Source organism: Camelus dromedarius, chromosome 36 (genome assembly GCF_036321535.1).
Source record: "Camelus dromedarius isolate mCamDro1 chromosome 36, mCamDro1.pat, whole genome shotgun sequence".
Lineage (NCBI taxonomy): Eukaryota > Metazoa > Chordata > Mammalia > Artiodactyla > Camelidae > Camelus > Camelus dromedarius.
In genome coordinates this window covers 13,169,497-13,187,341 of record NC_087471.1, presented here as the reverse complement: position 1 = coordinate 13,187,341, position 17,845 = coordinate 13,169,497, and the positions used below count along the sequence as shown (strand labels likewise).

At 43.8% G+C, this 17,845-nt stretch overlaps 1 protein-coding gene across 1 annotated transcript in view; it reads left to right on the top strand.

Moving 5' to 3' along the window:
* The window catches only part of ANXA10 (annexin A10), a 31,790-nt gene extending 16,277 nt beyond the window's left edge, over positions 1 to 15,513 (top strand). The window contains exons 4-11 of the mRNA XM_031442067.2: positions 799 to 889; positions 2,021 to 2,100; positions 8,206 to 8,259; positions 8,346 to 8,439; positions 9,096 to 9,191; positions 11,042 to 11,100; positions 13,380 to 13,502; positions 15,445 to 15,513. Of these exons, the coding sequence (XP_031297927.2) occupies positions 799 to 889; positions 2,021 to 2,100; positions 8,206 to 8,259; positions 8,346 to 8,439; positions 9,096 to 9,191; positions 11,042 to 11,100; positions 13,380 to 13,502; positions 15,445 to 15,513 (666 nt within the window). The remainder of the gene's footprint in view (positions 1 to 798; positions 890 to 2,020; positions 2,101 to 8,205; positions 8,260 to 8,345; positions 8,440 to 9,095; positions 9,192 to 11,041; positions 11,101 to 13,379; positions 13,503 to 15,444) is intronic.
* The last annotated feature ends 2,332 nt before the right edge of the window (positions 15,514 to 17,845 follow it).

Sequence of the window (17,845 nt, the reverse complement as noted above, 5' to 3'; positions counted from 1 at the left end):
TTGGCGAGGGCCGAGGGACAAGAGGCTTTTTCCATCTTTCCAAATGCTGACATTAAACACCTGCAGAGCTATTGAAATCGTTCCACTGCGTTGTCTGCCAATGACCAGATTACCAGTCTGTGAACAATGTGTGACAAGAAAAGGGAAAGGCAAAAAATTTAGGGAACCTGGATTCTGGCCATCACAGTTGTGGATCAGAGTTGGCATTGTATACAAGTCAAATGAATGTCAACTAATCATTTTTTTAAGTTGCATACGTCAATCCCTACATCTTGCAAAATTATGTGACTAAAAACTAGAAGAAGAAAGTCATGTTACTGTTTAGATGAGACTTTAATTTTACCAGTGTCTCATCGAACGGTAAGGATTTCTGAAGCTTTCTGAAAAAGCTCTATTGTTTTTAAAATCACTATCGGAGAAGAGTATGTGCCTATGGCAGGAAGAACCATAGAAAGTTCCCGGTCCAAATATGTAGGCAAATGGTATGAAATTCCACAGCTGGGGAGAGGCGGGGAGAGGTCTCTGAACCATGCCTGGGAAATCAGGAGACCCAAAATCAAATTCCAGCTTTTCCAAGAACTGATATTCTGGCAGGAAAAAAATCAGTAAGTCAGTGTCATGAGCATTGTTTAAACATCTTTTCCCACATTATTCAGAAATATTTATAGATAAATATTTGTGTTAATACCTTTTCCTCCACCTTCTCTCAGAACACCAGGGGTGCGGTACCCCTTCACTGCTGGGGGCACCGTCACCCCCAGCCCAGATGCCATGACACTCCTCTTGCTGTCTTCCTAGGGCGCAGGCACAGAGGAGAACTGCCTCATTGATATACTGGCTTCAAGAACAAACGGAGAAATCTTCCAGATGCGAGAAGCCTACTATATGCGTAAGGAAATACACGTGTTCATGTTTTATCCACAGATAAACTTTGTATTTTTCAAATAACACACAAAATATCCCAGTTTATGTATTTTAAAGAACTTTCTAAGACATGTGTGTGTGAAATATCACTCACTCCAGACCAGCTAGGTCACTAAGTAAAGCGGATGATTAGGGGACTCAAGTGAAACCACTGCCTAGACAGGCAAGTTAAGGGAACTTTCCAGGAAAGGTTTCTAGGCGGTGAGTGTTTCACTAGGACAGCAAGTGCCCAGCACAACGGCTGAGGGACAGCTTATCTCTTACCCCAGAGGGACCAGGTCTACAGACAGAATGAAGCCAAGTGTGGTGCTGGCTCAGCAAATTCCACAAAGATGGGCAGCAACTTCCCTTCAGGTAAACCTTACAGTGACTGTGCCCTGCCTCAAAATCAGACGTTTAACAGCTGGGAAGTAGAAAGGTTAACTATTTCCATTTTCAAAAAAGGTTTAATCCCTTAAGTTCCACTGCATCGTACGTGACCACTGAATATCAAGAAAACATTCCAGACAATCAGCTCGACTGAACTCAAACAAAAACAAGACTTTCCCAAGGAGAGTAAAGGACCCTTCACGGAATCTGTTAAGATGACACTAAGACTTGGGAAAGTGCAGGGCTGAGCAGCAGTCCAAGGAAAAGAATGCGTAATTCTGAATTTTAACAATTACAGAATGTCAAATGATTCTCAAGGTTTTTCCATTTTGGAATAAAGATAGAATTTTTTTAAAGAAAAGAGACCAGGGCCTGTGTTACCCTTTAGGTGTCAGATTTCTTGGGTGGACTGTTTTTTGTTTTCATTTCCTTGTCTCTCATTACAGTTTTTGGGTTTTTGTGTGTGTGGTGGGGGTAATTAGGTTTATTTATGTATTTACTGGGGATTGAACCCAGGACCTCACTCATGTTAAGCATGTGCTCCACCACTTGAGCTATACCGTCCCCTCAGGAACCACTGACAGTAAAAGACAAGGAAATGTCAGCAGATTGGCTGTATCTCCTCACTGTGCTCGCACAATGGGGACGCAGCACTGACTTTTTCCGGCGCGCTGGGATGTGGGTCTGCAATAAATCATCCCTTCAACATGGTCGTTTTCTTCCCCAGAATACAGCAGTGACCTTCAAGAGGACATTTACTCAGAGACCTCAGGACACTTCAGAGACACGCTCGTGAACTTGGTCCAGGTAGGGAATTCCAGAATTTACACCAATTTTGCACCATTTAAAAATAGATATACTTCTTTTTCACAACACAGGGCAGAAAACTCCACTTTACTCCAGTTCAACAGTAAATTCCATACACTAACAATTACTGAACGCCAGCTACATTCAAGGCACTATGACAGAAACGAGGGCTGAATACAGACAAGCAAATATAAGACACCATCTCTGCTCTCAAAACAATCTGCTATCAGTAAAATGATTCCAATTCGAGACAAGCACATAAATCACTATACAGCAAGAGGGAGTTAAGACTTAAAACATTACAGCTGCAGTTGGCAGAGTGAGAAAAGCATCTCTAAGGCCCCAGGACCCCAAATCCCAAACCCCAGGACCCTGGGATTCCGGGACCCCAGGACCCCAGACCCCAGACCCCAGGACCCCGGATCCCAGGACCCCAGACCCCAGGACCCTAGACCCCCAGACCGCAGCTAAGCGGTCAGAGTTACAGATGAAAGTATGAGACACGGGAAGCCAGGAGCCTCCCTTATGGCTTTACATTAAGAGAATCTAATTTATTAAAGATAAAACTAGCTTTCCCTTCTTATGATATCTTTATTGCTACCATTCCGTTCTTCTCCTTGAATTTGCATTGATCAGGTCAACTTGACGCACCTTCAGTATCTTCGGAAGTGATGGAGGAAATAGGGAGAGCACTTGGCAGGAGGAGGGGCCTGAGTTTTGGTGAGGAAAGCTGCAACAGCCCTCTGTCGTCACTCTGACGGTCTGACTGGCCGTCTTCCCGCAGGGAGAGCAGTGGATGGAATTCTTGATGCACCAGCTAAAGTTATAGAACAAAAGAAAACAAGGGAACATTCAGGTCAGGAAAAAATACAGAAAACTTCAGAGGAAAGCCAACAGCCCCATTACAAATCCATGTGCTGCATCTTAATATCAAACAAGTATTTATTTCCTTCGTATCTAAACAGTAACTTATTTCAATTGATTGAAGAAAATGTAAGTTTTCTAATAGGACAAAAAGCATATTTTGCGAGGACTAGTTTGCATTTCACTGGGACGACATCACAGTCCAGCCTCCCCTTCTACCGAATTCGGCTTCGTTTCTCCCCCCACCTAGGTGCAATATGCCTGCTGTTCTCCATCTCAGAGTCAGCCTCCCCAGGGAGCCCAGGGCTGCCCCTCCCTGCGCAGCTCAGGCAGGCTGCATGGCTCCCAACATCCCAGGTCTGCTGGAGGAGAGGCTATGGTGAAATCAGCCTGGTACAGTCACCTCCAGCCCCACTGGGTTCCACTCCCTTCTCCTTCCATTTGGTAAAAAGCCAATGATCAGCACTCAAAGAGCCTCTCAGAATCCCTGCACCTCTTTAACGCTGAGCTACAAACCACCTAAAACTAACTGACACCTAGAATCAGGATCACAGTGCATTTTTACACAGCATTCTTATATTTTAGGGAAAAGCATAGCTCTGAAAATTAAACATGGGAAAAAATAAATCACAAGGAGAAAAAAATCCATGAACAATATCTTCCCCTGATGTAATAGAGCAATCAGTCTTACAACTGCAGTTCCTTTTTCCTGAAATTAGACCATAATGCTTTACTTTTGATAGATTGTTTATGGGAGGGTGTGTATTTGTATAGATAATGTCATCTGTATAGACATACATTATTTTAAAATAATACACAACAACTTGTTTTATCACTGGATTTTACCTAATTTTGATCATGACTTTACAGGATAAAGTGTTACTTCTTAAGTTCAATTTCTGGAGTTGTGTGTTAAGTATGTGCATGTTTGTGCATGTGTGTGTTTAACCTGAAATAGCTTTTCAGTGCCGTGAAGCTGCCCTTTCAACACAGAACACCAGAAATGAGGGTGGACAGAGATCTAGACTTTATAAGGAGCCGAGGAAATTAACAAAGTTTACTTAAAGATCATGTATTTATAAAGATCATGTATTTATAAGATTTCACAGCATATTTCCCTTAAAATATAAAACACACTTTCTGAGTATAAAATAGTACATATTTCATAGAAATTATTTAACCCGTAAAAGAAAATGGAAGTAAACTTATAAGAACATATCTTAGTATAATCTCCTTTGATAATAATCTTTTTTGAAGATCAGAAGTTCCATATAATGCTTGGTACAATGTATAATTTCTCATAGATATTAAATATTTTGAAGATTTCCCACTGACTTCTGACTTCTGCATTAATGGCTCTTCATTTTAGAACTGCTGGTTTAGGATCTGGATCAGTGAATTTAGAAGACTGGAAAAAGATGTAAAGTGAATTAGGGAACTGAAGAGGTCCATCACTTCTCCAGACTACTACCTGTGGTGTGCACCATTTCAGAGAATCTGTCCAGAAATCTCAAAAAAAGGAAGTGGAATTCCTTACTACAGGGTTGTGAAACTTTAGAGTTGATGGTTCCAATCAGATAACTGAGGGCACTGTGCTGCCGGGCACCCAAGTCTACCCTCTCTTTGAGATCCTTCTTCTCTCTGCCCTAGTCCCTCCCTATAGATAGATGACGGCTCGGTGATAGGTAACAGATGATACATGACAGATAGAAAGAAGACAGACAGATAGACAGACAGACAGACAGACAGAAGGTAGGTAGGTAGGTAGATAGATACATAGATAGATGTAGACAGATACTCTGTAAAACAAACAGGTATATGTCCTTAAATCTTTTCCTCTTGGCTCTGTCATATGTCACTTGTATGTCCTTGGGGTTATCATTCAGCTTTCTCGAGATTCCAGAGATTTACTCTGTAAATTCAGGGATGCGGACCATTTCTCTGTCAGTTCCCCCCCAGTACATAGTTATACTCACATCCTCCTCCTCCCCCCTCTGCATATTCTTTCAGAATCAAAGGAAAGACTGTCCCCAGCTTTCTTCTTTTTGTCATCATGAACGTTCAGACACACCTCTTTTTGTGAATTCACAGAGGCTGAGGGGATTGGAAGCTTTAGGGTATTTATGAAATGTGAAGTGTTTAAATTAGTCTTATTTTCCAGGAAAGAGGAGGTTTTACTTAATCTATAAAGTGTTTTCCAACAGAGCTATTTCTAATGAGAAAATGAGTGAACTGGAATGCATTCTTGAAAACTAAGGCCCGCAGTCAAACCACACTTCCTGTGGGCTTTTATTCAACCAGATTCACAGGAGATCACATTGTCTGTCCATTAAGGAGAAGTCTGTCACTTAGAGATTAATTAATCCGTGTGTGCAGACCACACTGGGGATGACAAGTGTTCTCATAGAAACGACAGAGACTGTCCCCGCCTGGCTGTCAGGAGTCTCCCTCTGACCGTCCTAGATTTAGGCAGTGAGGCCTCCGAGTGTCACAGCCTTCTGTCTGTCCACCCGCAGGGGTCATCCGTAGTCACTTTATCTGCTCCACATGGTTTCAGATGCATCTTAATTCCATTAATTATTCCATTCACATTTTCATTTTGCCCCAGACACAAACTCTCATCTGTGCCATTTCTCCAGAATTCACATCAGTTACACAGACCATGCCGCTGTCTTAGGGTTTTCACATGACGGGATCAGCCTGACCCTGCCTTGGTGGAGAAAACAAAATCACAAGTTAACCGATTCACATTTTTTTTACAATTTACTGGTCTGCTCCAAGTGCTTTTGGCAATTAACAGCACAAAAAAGTAGAGATGGGCAGTATTTCACGTTAAACATCCAAAAAGCCTATCTTTCCCCAAAATTTCCGATACACAGAACTGCAGAAAATTCTTAAATATCTCACAAACTCTGCAGGGGTACATGTTGACTGAGCTATATAGCTTGACTGGAAATCACTAAAAATTCAATGATCCAGAAAATCTTCCTGTTTCTACTAACTCATCTTTAAAGTTACGACCTAAAACTTACATCTAAACTTACCATCTGAAAATTCCTTCTTTAACTTTCCTTCATTTAGTTTTGATTCAGTGGGCGTTTATCCAAAGGTGACAACATGCCAAGGGCAGTTCTGGATGACTGGGAGTCATCAGAAGAGACAACGGCCCCAGTCTTAAGAAGCCTGCATTCTAGCGGGGGGACATGAACAACTGAGGAGGAATCTAATAAAGGTGCATGGCAGAGAATGCTACAAGGTGACGGAGGGTACGGCAGGGCAGGCGCGGGGTCAGGAGGTCTTGGTCTGGGCCTCATGGGTCAGTTACAACGGCATACAGGCTGCTCAGGACAAATCCCACTGAGAAGAGACTTAAGCAGAGATGTGATTAAGCAGTGAGTCAGCAAATGAGCAGGTGTGGCAGGGCCTTCCAGCCAAGGGATGAGCTAGAGAAAAAGTGCAAGGCGAGGGGCCAGCGGCTGGGCCTGTGGGGGCCCATGCTCAGTACAGGTAGACGAGGGTGGGAGAGTAGCTGGTGGTGCAATTAGGTGGAATCTGCAGCCATCATGAGGACCTGGCTATCACGCTGTGTGAGCTGGGGAGCGAGGTCATCACTGGGCTTTGCGGAAAGGTGTGACGTGAGCTGATGCTTTAAAATATTCACAGGAGATGCCGCAATGAGGAAAAACTAGAGAGGGGGGTGGCTGCAGCAGGCCGTGTGGGGGCTGAATCAGCAGGAAAGCCGCTAGAATGTCCACTGGCCCCAAAGGCCAGCCCTGGTGGTGACAGGAAGCGTCTCCAGGTCGTGGGCAGCAGGGGTAAAAAAAACCCCTTAATAGTTAATCCAATACAGAAAATTGAACCAATACAATCACTGGAACAGTCAGCGTGAGAACATGTCCGATCTCATTTATGTGCCTGCTGAGCTGAATTGTCAACAGTGAGACTTCTGACTCTCCCCTCTCCTCCTCTCTAGGGGGATCCTTGGGGGACAGGGTGTGTGTGTGTGTGTGTGTGTCTCTGTGTGTGTGTGTGTGTCTCTGTGTGTGTGTGTCTGTGTGTGTGTGTCTCTGTGTGTGTGTGTGTCAGTGTCCTCAGAGCATCAAGATACTTTCTACACCCTTGCTCATCCTGGCCATGGAATGACAACCGTGTTGGCTGCCAAATGTGCAGCTGGTTAATTCGTAGTCCTTTATCCGCCTCCTTTTGGTCAGAACCAAGTAACCTCGTGGTCTGGCCTCACCTGTGGACTCACTGGAGCTGAAGAAGCCCCCTAACATCTAGCTGTGTCTCCCACACAATTCTAGCCAACGTGGTCCATCACATAGCCCTCAGCTGCTGGACCAGTCTGCCCACTGTGGTCAGGAACAACTCCGTCTGTCAAGCTCCCCACCAGCTGCTCAGCCAGCAGCCTCGTTACCCCAACAGTCTGGGCCGTGCGTGCTGCTTCTGGCTGAGATGACTCAGGAGGGCAGCATTCAGCGCTCCCTCGGCCGGTCTTGCTGTGTCACAGCTCATTTCCAGAGTCTAAAAAGACAACAGGAGGAGGGCCCACTGTGCTCTCAGGGTTCTTTCAACAAATTTGTTTTTAAAAAGCATTTCCTCCAGCTCTTGACCCAAAAGGAAGGCTAAATGAACTGTCTAATCATGTCTCTCTCACCTCTTTCTCCCAGCTTTGTCCTCATGCCTCAGGGGCCTGAGGGTCCTGCATGAGCGAGCCCTCCTTCTCTCCTCTTTGAAATGACATCTCTTAAGTCAACTTGGCCATGTTGGTCCTTCATATGATAAAGAAGCAGGAATGAAATAAATGTAAAAAACACTCTCACCCCCTAAAATCTGGATTTTATGATTATTTCACTGTTGCATGTATCTGATGTTACAAGTCAGAGGGGGAATATTAACCCACACTTTCTCCCTACACTCTCTCTCTAACCACGTTAAACCCCGTCTCTCCCACCTGGCCAGGCAGTGGACAGTACAGCATAGGGAGCTGGAAAAGTGAAAAACCTGTCACTGCCTTTAAAAGATGACCTGGGCTGCAAAGAAAAAATAAAACCCAAAGTACCCTCACTTTTTAAAGACCTGTATTTCATGAAGTATTCAAGAAACACAGGCTAACCTGACTGCTGATGGAACCTTCTTAGGAACTTTCAGGGTGTTTGCTTCAAAGGATTCTGCCCCGACAGTCCCACGTGGTTGTCAACTAGAGACTCTCATAGAGGGAACCCTGTGCTTGTTTCACAGGGAACCAGGGAGGAAGGATATGCCGACCCCGCCGTGGCTGCCCAGGACGCCGTGGTAAACAGAACCCGCTCTGCGAGTGACTGCCAGACCTCGTCCAGAGGGGCGGCGGGACGCCACCTCACGCTGTGCGCCCCTTCCAGGTGCTGTGGGAGGCCTGTCAGCAGAGGACCGGGGAGCACAAGACGCTGCTGCAAGTGATTCTGTGCACCAAGAGCTACCAACAGCTGTGGCTGGGTAACTGCGTCGGTCCCTTTCAACTGCCCCCTGAGTATAGCATAACAAGCGAGTAGGTAATGGGGAAAAAAGGAGGTTCTATGTATAAACAGAGGAAAGCCAGTCATCTCAGAGGTGCTTGCTTTGAGTTGTGTTTATACACACATGCCTCATCTAATAGCACTGCTAAGGAATGAAGTTTCCCTGTAATTGTATTTTTCCAATAATTGATTTATACGACCTTTAAACACTAAACCGTCTAAAGCCATCTCTGTTTTTGATGGAGAGCGACTCCCCTGTGTCAGCTATTTCCCCACTGGCTGTGCTGTACGTTGTCTTAGGAAGAACACGGCAAACACAGTGCAACCAGCCCTAAAAGCCAAGTCATGATCGCTGAGGTCGCGATTTACACGAAGCTGCCTTATTGGTCTTATAAGTGCTTTGTCTGACTTTCCCCAAACTGCTGTACCTTTCTGCTTCCCTTATTTTTAAAAATACTTTGTTTTCCTCTACTCTATATCACACACAAAAGTCTGTAGAAATTTTTAAAAGATGACCTACTCCAACCCAACCCCCCCATACCTTATCTGCCTTACCGTGTATGAACAATCTAATCAATGTTTGTATTTTAAATTCATATTACTTATAAAATCTCCTTTGATATCAATTTGTTGAAGTTTTCCAGGAATTTCAAAATATTTCTGGGCAAGACATAGTAGATGCTATAAATGAATGTTATGACGGCTACTTTCAAGAGCTGCTGGTGGCAATTGGTAAGTAGTAATTTATTTGGCAGAACACACATTGATTAGCGCTGACTGAATTAGAGATGCAAGCATAAGCTCTTGAGTCACTCAAAACTCCCCTGAATTTAATTATTTAGAAGGGATGTTAACTCTGTAGAGGAACAAATACATCAACTACACTCAACTGGGAGGCTGATAAATTTCCTGAACTAATGCCCTTTAACAGCTGGTCCAACTTTCATACTAGGAAACCTAGAATTCTCAGGTCGTTGGGATCTCACACCTTTAAATTCATTTATATCTACCAGCTTCCATTCCCCTGTCAAAGAGCAGATACATGCTAACAATACGGCTTCCTTTTCTCCAAGACAAAAAGTTTTTGGTCACCGTCTTCAATAAACTTGCCTGCAGGGGTGAGTCCTACCGTAAAAAACTTACTGCGTTGTTACTTAGCAGTGATTTCAGCAGGCTATTGTGAGAAAGGCAAACCTCCCATCCTTCCTAAGTGGGAAGATGGACCCTCCAAAGCAGGGAAGGCAGGGGCTGCGGTCCACAAATCCAGTGCCAAGCTCCGCCTCATGCTGGGGCTGACCGCACGCCTTGCGGGGGCTGTAGACTCAGGCTCTTTGTGCTGTCTCCCCAGAGTAGCCTTCACTTCGCCCGGATTAAGAACACTCATGTATTTTTTGCGTACATGAATATTGCGGCTTTCCATCCTTTAAACAGCATGGACAGATGTGGGCAGGCGGCAAGATGAGAGTACCTGTCCTTTAGCTCCTGAAGGAGTTCTAACCCAGGGTTCCATAAAGAGGGTTTGGTGGTCTCTGTGAACTCCCTAAAATAATGTACAAAACTAGTTGGCAGCCAAGATACGAGGAGAACCCACACCGTCTGACTCTCGAGACAGCCCCTTCTGTGCAGACCAGGGCCACGGACAGGGCAGTGGGCAAGAGAGAGGAGAGCTGGACGTCAGAAATACCAGAGCACTTCCATCCGCTTGCTCACTTGTTCATTCAGGAAACGTTTCCCACGGACCTGCTGTTTGGGTCACTGAAATGGAACAGGGGAAACAACAACAAACACGGGGGCCAGTCCATGTCCTCAGGGGGCCTCGAGGTGCCTTTGGGGCTCACGCCACCTACAGATCCCACCACACAGACATGGTCCCACCTCCTCCGGCATCCTCTGCACTGCAGGGACATCACTGTCGTGATGATTGTGTTCTGCCTGGAAGTTCCAGCCTCGCAAACATTACTTACTAACTCACGTACTTACTCGATAAACACTGGATGTCCCCAGTCACCAACTAACCCCATCAACCCTCGACCGGGCTCGAGCCGTCCTAACGCCGTGGTGGTTGGATTAGATGACTTCTGACATGGGCCAGACCGCTTATGGTCCATGCAGTTTCTCCTTGGGAGACCTCAGGTCTACTCACAAGTCCACAAGGGACTAAAAACACTGTCTGGGAAGACACACATTTGCCCGGGACTAAGACACATTGAAGTCCAAGATAATCTATGATAGTGGTGGTAACCTGGTCTCTTTGAAGCTCCTTTTAGTTTTCAGAGGAAGAGGACACCTTCACTGGGCTGCAGAAAGGAGCTGAGAGTTCCGAGAGGCAGAGCTGGACTGTGAAAACCTGACCGAATCCTTACAATGTGGTTGCTTTGTATTTTGATACGAGTTATGCTCTTACCACTGTTCTAAGTGTGGACATTTTGATTCAACGTACAGTAAGGGCTCCCACGAACAACTCACAGAATACCCCTCCTCCAGGATTGTAACCGGAAAAAAAAAGTGTCCTGTTTCTCAGATTTTGAAGAAAACAGGTACTGGCACTCTCCAACTTTCTTCTTCTCTCTGATTTTTCTTAGTTCTCTGTGTCCGAGACAAACCAGCCTATTTTGCATACAGACTATACAGTGCAATCCACGTAAGTACGACCCACGTATTTTAAACAGTTCTCCAGAAGTCGTGTCTACTTTCTCAAAGTACTAGTTTTACTTTAGTCATTTAAATGGGGACTCCCGTGTTTGAACTTGGATGCAAATATATTAATTCTAAAGAAAATACACTCAAGTGAAAAAATGACACCCATCAAATAAAAATAATGGTCTGCTTTCTGTACCCAACAGAGGTACCACAGAAGTGTGCTTCCTCAGGGCCTGTCTCCCCCACCTGCTTCAGTGTTTCTTAGCATCTGAAGGCACTCAAAACCAAACACTTCTATAGCTCTCCAAAGACCCCACCTCATACTCAGGCAATTTCGAAACACATGGTCTCCAGCAGAAACTGTCAAAATGTTACAGATTCTCAGTAAGAAGTAGCTACCTTCCTCAAGTTGAAAAACACAAAATATGAGCAGTTATTTTTAAAGTGTTATTTTAAAAAAATACTTAAAAAGCGACAGCTAGACAGCAGTAAACTCTAAGCTATTCTTGTAATTAAGTGAGACCGTTTCTAGTTTTGGGTGATAGTCAATCACACATCCTTTGGTGCCTGAGACCAGCATGCATCTCCCATAATGTGCAGCCAACATACTTCGAGAAAGAGAAGGTCTGATGAAAATCATCAAACATGTCACAGCCCTGAAAACTCAGTGAGAATCATTAAAAACAATTCAGGAGGACCGTCATTATATTAGAGTGCTTTATGCTCGAAGTAATTTTTAAAACCAACTTCTCAGAGAGCCACCAGGCTTGGATAACAAGCTAATTGTCAAGAATATTTTATATATATATATATTTTTTTTTTAAATTGATGTACAAGTAGTTTTTAAAATTTATGTACAAGTATTTTTGATTTATGGGCAAGAACCTGTCCTCAGAACAGAGGAAGAAGATCAGTGCTCACAGTCCTCTGCTTCTTCTTATTCTGTTTCCAAGGGAAAAGCTGATTTGATTAAATGCATTATTTAAAAGTGTACTGGGCAAGGTGGTTGGAGGACTTCAACCGTTTCCTTGTCCAGCAACAGAGTAAAGCTTCACTCGTGAAGGACCTTTGGAAAATAATCACATAACCAATTATGCCCACAGTTAGGGCCACTTACCCTGGTAATAGATAAAAACTGTCCTCCTGCTGCGCATCAATGCAGAAAGGCAGGTCTGTGTTCTCCCAAGTGGTCTGAAGGTACAGAGGCCTGTGTGCCCCAGGAATCAAAATGTCCACGTACCAGGACCAAGTATCAGTCGAGAGCTCTTTGCCAGCCCTGACCAAATACAATCTCTGTTTTCCTCTAGTGCACTCTTAGCAAATGATACACAACTTAAATACGGACACTTGGTGAGATCATTCATTTTAGTCACTTCCAATTATGGAAAGTTTGTTAGGTCTACACCCAAACATTCAGACATCAAAACTTAGCTTATGACAAATGAACCCATTTACAAAACAGAAACAGACTCAGAGACATAGAGAACAAACTTATGGTTATTGGGGGAAAGGGGTGGGAAGGGGTAAATTAGGAGTTTGGGATCAGCAGACACTAACTACTATATATAAAACAGACAAACAACAAGGTCCTACTATTTAGCACAAGGAGCTATATTCAATACCTTGTAACAACCTACAATGAAAAATAATATGAAAAGGAATATATGTATGTATATGTATGACTGAAACATTATGCTGTACACCAGAAATAGATGCAACACTGTAAACTGACTAGACCTCAATTAAAAAAAGAAAATTGTAAAAAAAAAAAAACAGCTTCCGGTTCCTACCGGGTGTCACCTTCACTCCCTATGAACAGTTTGCACTTGTTTGTGAAGCCGTGTTCTTTCCAGAGCTGGTACATAGACACTGATTTTTCAGTGTTTGTGGTTAAATCAGCAAACATTTCAAGTACCCAGAATTCTTATTTGTACAATTTTCAACACTAAGCCGACTACAAAATCAATATGCAACAACTGCTGTCTCACTTACACATCAGTGTCCCTGTGACAGAGCTGGGACCCATCCCCAAAGTCACAGGAAGAATCTGCACCTAGAAGGAACACACATCAGATTCGCGTGTTGTAAGGCAGAGGTGAGGAGACCCTGGGAAGGCTGACAAGGCTGTGAGGGGGAGGTCCCTGCAGATGAGGCCAGCACCACAGCTGTGGCCCTGGACAAGGACAGGAGCAAAGGCCACAGGAAAGGGGATGGGCCAATTTTAGACAGATTACAGTATGGTTTCCTCACTGTCTTTCTTGCCTTTGCTGCGTCTCTTAGGACTTTGGTTTCCATAATAAAACCGTGATCAGGATTATAATCGCCAGAAGTGAAATAGACCTGATGACCATAAGGAAACGGTACAAAGAGAGATACGGGAAGTCCCTCTTTCATGATATCAAAGTAAGTCTCCTGCACGTGGTTTATTTTCACCTATGTCTGACCCTTTCTGAAACTGAAATAAGAGCTTTAACTTAAATACCGTCGTGTTGGACTCTATCAAGTATTCTGGTGGGGACTGCCTACGTTAGTGCATGACCAGGTGAGGAAATCCCTTCGCCCCAGTGACCAAACTTTGTCCTCTTCGACGTGTTTTAAGCAAAAGTCACCGATGCGGTCATGTGAATACTCACCTCCAATCTTGTAATGCTGCTTTACGAGCTAAATTCCAAGTGTGATCATCATCAGGCTGGACGGGCTCTGCAGCAGGACCACACTCACTGTGAAGGGGCTTCTGAGAGCAGCCCTCCTTCTTGCTGTCGCAGACACAGGGCAGCCACTCAGATCCCCCATATCAGTGGTTTATAGCAATTCTGCACACACCTTGAAGGGCAAAGAAGCAACAACTCAGAAGAAAACAGCCCAGTTTCCTCATTCTGGCACATCTAAACTTTGCCCTGGATTTTGACAAATTTAGCAAAAAATGATCAGAAATATGGGGACCATCTATGTAATTCTGGGCACTCAACGGAAAACAAAAATGTTTGACCCCCTGTTCAAAAAAGTATGGAGACCTTCAAGACAGTCCCCATAGCACATGAAACCAGGCACGGGCCCTGGGACTGGACCTAAACTCACATTCTGCACGGAGCCAAGTCCGGTGACCCTGTCCACATTGTTTCCGTTAATTTTCACTTGCATAAAATGGCTTTTTAGTTTATTGAGAGAACCAGAAGAAACTCAGTAACCCAAGGACCAAGAGAACACAAAACCCAGAACCCCCTGCAGGCCCTCAGGCAGCTGAAGTAGTTCCCAAGAGGAAGAAATGATGGAGCAGGGAAGAGAAGCGTAACTCCTTTGTCTCTGAGAAAACTCTCCTTACATCCACTTCAGACCCTTAACTTTCAGGGATGATAAACACTTCTCATTGAGAAATCCATGTCAGAACTCATTTTCTAAATGAATAAACTAGGTCTAATACATATACAGTGATTAACCACAGCCACCTCAAAATCTACTAATATTTACATGTAACTAATGCAACTTTACTATGTGCATTTAAAGCAGGGAATTGTAATTACACGGCTTTGTGTAAGAGAACATTAATATGATAGTTGAATTCTAACAAAGATAGGTTTTATAATTCCTTTTATGTATTACTATTATTTTTGGAAAAACTTACAGATTATAGAAAATCATAAAAAGACTAAAATTTCCCTAATTCTCCACCACAGATAACCTGTAATAAAATTTTGTTGTAGGTGTTTTCTGTCCTTTTAAAATATATGTAAACGTTAATATGTTTTACTACTTAAGAAATATTTGTATTAAATCATGGTATCCCACTGTGTAAGTTGTAAAGTACATAAACTACCCCCATATGTTACATATTTTTACTTTTTCACTACTATATATAATATTATGGTGTATGTTTTAAAGCATAAATCTCGTGCTTATAAGTAACTGATAACTACTTCCTTAGGCTAGATTCCTTGAAGTGGAATTACCACATTAAAGAGTATAAACATTTTTAAGCCATTTGAGGCATACTGTCCAATCTGCCCTCCAGACACCACACAGACTATAACAATAGTATCAGGACACCTCTTTCCAAAGTTGAGGAGAAAATTTAATTCTGCTGTTAAGTTATTCTTCTTACAAATACACATCAGAGTTTAATCAACTTTATATAAACCCATTCCACTGACCGCAACTCTCATTGTTTTCCAATAACCTCCACTGGAACTAGTTCTCAGGACACATTAAATCATTAGGTGAAAAAACACACAGTTTCTGAAACACTGACAGCCTGTGGTCTCTCACACTGCAGCCTGGAGGAATGATGTTTCTTTTTAAAGACACTATGACACCATATTTCAAATGCATCATATTTTCTTCTTTTCAGAATTTCGCTTCTGGGCATTACGAGAAAGCTCTCCTAGCCCTCTGTGCTGGGGATGCCGAGGACTACTGAGCACAGGGAGGAGGATCCGGAGGACCACACTCCCACAGACACCAAAACGCAGACTGTGTGCCTGATCTGCACTGTTGGCAGCATTACAACAACACTATGGAATCATGTTTTCTTATCTTTAAAATTATTCTAAGCCAAAGAAAACCTATTGATAAAAATACATGAGACTGGATTTGCACATACTATCTAATCGTTAAACTGTATGTAATGGGATAATAAAAGGAATTATTGCATTGAAAAATGTTTTATTTAAATGGGAACCTTCAGTTTCCTATAACGACTGAGTCTTCTTACGGCGGTCCCAGCGTGCTGTGGGAGACCAAGGGGAACGCAGACACTTCAAGACTCAGCACAAATGCAGTAAAGCTAAGTGAACATCTAAAGCTCCTTTAAAGGAAAATAAAGACACAGAACAGAAAAGTACAGCCAGACATGTGCTCCTCAAGGTCAGGTGTGTAAGGGACTTAGATGTAAATCTAGGCGTGTGTGCACTTGTGGTGTGTGTGTGTGTCTGACAACCACTCTGGTAAAGGCAGCTTAACCTCCAGTTACTTCTTTTTTTGCGTTAGTGCCTAACCAGCCGCTGACCCCGGCCGTGTCAGAAAAGCCCTTGCACCTCGTTTTTCTCTTCATTCCTCAAGGTCAGCATCAAAGTCTCTTGGAAGTAGTATGTGCTTGTGCCATGGGCAGAGGTTGGCCCCTCCTGTGTCCTGTTGGTAAGTTAGGAGCAGCCAAGAAGAAACACTGGCCGAGGTCAGATCTGAGTGAGAACCCAGTTTAATGACACCATTTAGCTAGGAGTAAGAGCTAGGACAGAGACGGGAGAGCCCACAGCAGAGGACTCCCGGGACAAGCAGGGAAACACAGACGAGACCACAGGACGCAGCAGTTAAGGAAGTCAAGGGACATGAGGACACACAGGCGAGCGATCCAGACAGACCAGTGATGCTGGTGGGTGCGCCCTACTCAACATGGAGCACTTTCAATGGCTTGTAGCCCAGTCCCTGTAGACCCGTTTCTACTGGTCTCAGGAAGGAAAACGTGCCCAGGACCGGGTCTGGCTGGGGGAAGGTCGTGGGACACTGAGAGACATTTCAGAATAACCAGACTTCTGAAATTACCTTTGAGAGTTCAGCTCACTGCTACAGTGGATGATGTCACAGAATTGTAACTTGGGTTTCATTTCTGTCTAAAAAGATCATAGCATTTCAAGTTAAAAGGAGTCATCATTTGAGACGTTTATCATGGCTATCATACATGCTAAAGTTGTTGGATGAAAAATATCAGAATTCCGAATGAGAACTTAGATAATCAACTAAAACCTTTCCGCCAGGGGACATCTTTCTGTAAGTTGTTCGATACATGGTGAAATCTATCCTTTAGCTAAGTAGTACATTTTATTTCCTTGGTGCAGCATGAAAATCAAATCAGAAACAAATCCAGACTTAGGTAAGGAGAGACTTTACTCGAAAAGACCTCGCACTGAGTGGAGTTGTCTAGTGAAAGAGGGAAAACACACTGACTACGAGATCTGCAGGGTCGCCAAGGTGAGCCAGGAAAAGACCCTTGTTTTATGGGGATTAGTACAAAAGGCTGGAATCAATCCAGTGTGGTGAGGGTGGGGGTGTGAGGTGTGACTGCACAGTTAACCTCCTAGTCACAGTGACCTGGGATTGGGCACCATCGGGGACAGGTGACCTGGAAAAGCCTCCAGGCAGCTTTCAGGAAGGGTCTAGGGTGGATTACAGTTCAGGGACCTGTGGGACAGACAGGAGAAGGCTGATTAAAGTCTGGTCAAGCGAGCAGGATCTTGCCCAGCTGGTCAGCAGGGGAAATCAGTTCAGCTAGTCTTTTATGAGACAGAGAACGGGAACTTGGAGGGTGTGTTGAGGGTGGTGACAGGTAACAAGGGGTCATTTGCAAATCTTATCTTAGTCCTACAGGAAAGGGTAGTCCTCTGCAGTGACCCATGTCCTAGGACATGAAGGGTGGGGTTCTGGCCACCTCTGCTTCCTAGGTGCATGGTGTGCAGTTAAGTGGGACATTGTCGGGGCCTTCCTTCTTTCCCAAGTTTTCTGTTTAATGCTTCACTTAGTTGCTTAAAGGCCAACACAACGCTGTCACCTTCATTGTTGCATAATTCACTGAGTGAAATCCTGGCCAAGACCAAGGGTTTGAATCACTACTGATACTTGTATTTAATGCAACACAGCTGGTTCTAAGAACTTCTAGCGCAGGAATGTTTACCTTAGAGGCTGAGTGACAAGTGCAAAATCTTGGATTAGATTAAATGTGTCTCCTGTATTTAACCTAGAGAAAAAAGACAGGTAAC